A 1,874-nucleotide genomic window follows, 5' to 3' on the forward strand; every position below is an offset into this window, starting at 1 on the left:
TCCGCCAAAACGCGGCCGCCGCTACTGCCGATGGCGGCGACGGCGACGCGCCGCTCCGGCACGTCTCCTGCGTCGACATGGACGCCAAGGCCGATGGCGGCGACGGCGACGCGCCGCTCCGGCACGTCTCCTGCGTCGACATGGACGAGAAGGCCGATGGCGATGGCGGCGACGCGCCGCTCCGGAACGTCTCCTACGTCGACATGGACGCCAAGGCGTATGGCGACGGCGGCGACGGGCCGCTCCGGCACGTCTCCTGCGTCGACATAGACGCCAAGGCCGATGACGACGGCGGCGACGCGCCGCTCCGGAACGTCTCCTGCGTCGACATGGACGCCAAGGCCGATGGCGACAGCGTCGCGTTGCTCCGGCATGTCTCCTGCGTGGGCGAGGATGTCGGGGCAGTCCAGTCGTGCCGAGGCCGTGATGCGGTGGAGAGCACCAAGGAGAGGAAGGCGCCTCTCAGGCCGGTCGCCCGGACCGTGTTCCGCCGCGTGAGCAAGAAGCCGACCGGCAAGTGTGTGGCGAGGATCAGGTGCCCTAAGGTGGGAGCTCGGAGGTACCTCGGCGGCTTCAACACCGCCGAGGAGGCCGCCAGAGCCTACATCGCGTCGGCGGTCAAGCTGCCCGGCGCGGTCGGCCTGAAGAAGTCACGCGCGGCGGGGGAGGTCAGCTTCAAAGGTCAGGCCGGAGGGAAGGCGGCGGCGGCGGCTAAGTCGAGGTCGAGGGCGAGCTCCATGCCAGCATTCCACGGCGTGCGCATCTGGGACCCGGCGCAGCGAGCGAAGCTGTTTCTCGGCGCCTTCGACGCGGCCGAGGAGGCGGACGGAGCGTTCGACGCGGAGGCCGTCAAGCTGCGTGGCGCCATGGCCAAAACCAACCTGAAGCGGCAGCCCACGGTGAGGAAGAAGGCGGCGACAAGGACGGACGCCGGGACCAAGTTCCGCGGCGTGCACCGGAAGCCCAGCGGCAAGTACGCGGCGCAGAACAGACACGCCGGGGGGAATTCTCGGTGCCTCGGTCCCTTCAACACCGCCGAGGACGCCGTCAGAGCGTACGATGCCGCGGCCGTCAAGCTGCATGGTGTCAAGGCCATAACCAACTTCAACAACACACCCATGGCTGCCGCCGTTGACGATGGCGAGGAGTCGCCCATGGACCTCAACGACGTCCCGGAGATGCGTGGCGTGAGGGCCAAAACCAACCTCAACAAACCACCCCTGGTCGCCGGCTCTGCTGATGACGGCGAGGAGTCGCGCATGGACCTCGCCCACAGCAACTTCCCGGAGCTGCCGGCGCTCGGCCTCTTCTCGGGCAGCATCACCGCAGACGCACAGCTCGACGATATGTTCGCCGACTTGCCGCCGTTGGATTTGCAGCAGGTGGGCGAGCTCCTCAAGGACATGGACTTCGCCAACATGATGGCATGACCCGTGCGTGTTCGTCCGGCGTAGAGCAGAACAGAGACGAAATGCCGCCGATTTTGTCAGGGGCTTAGAATTGAACTGGTGATCGAATCCTCCTTTTGTTTGGATGTTGGGAAAATTGAATACTTCATTCAGCTACAATGTTGGTTCTAGGTGATGTTATGCTTCCCATGACGAGAGGCCGAACCTTCACAACTGGATTCTATGTTAATGCAACCAATTGGATCTCGCTTGGTAACTGGATCTTGTAGATTTGTATTGTCAATTACTCTTGAAATAAGTGTTGCTGACAACTAAGGCCTTGTTTGGAACAATAATAGATTATGATAATCTGGATTATGAACATAGATTATATAATCTGGTTTATAAAAATAATTCAGGTGGACATGTTTGGAGGCCAGATTACAAATTTTAAATTGTACAATGACATGTTTGCCCTCTGTTTAC

At 61.2% G+C, this 1,874-nt stretch overlaps 1 protein-coding gene across 1 annotated transcript; it reads left to right on the forward strand.

The window, feature by feature from the left end:
* Nucleotides 1-301: 301 nt before the first annotated feature.
* On the forward strand, nt 302-1,665 carry LOC123404782 (APETALA2-like protein 5). Its single transcript, XM_045098728.1, has one exon. It carries the CDS (start codon nt 330-332, stop codon nt 1,428-1,430), a length of 1,101 nt encoding a protein of 366 aa, XP_044954663.1. The 5' UTR covers nt 302-329; the 3' UTR covers nt 1,431-1,665.
* Nucleotides 1,666-1,874: the final 209 nt, after the last annotated feature.

This window comes from Hordeum vulgare, chromosome 6H, assembly GCF_904849725.1.
Source record: "Hordeum vulgare subsp. vulgare chromosome 6H, MorexV3_pseudomolecules_assembly, whole genome shotgun sequence".
Taxonomy (NCBI): Eukaryota; Viridiplantae; Streptophyta; class Magnoliopsida; order Poales; family Poaceae; genus Hordeum; species Hordeum vulgare.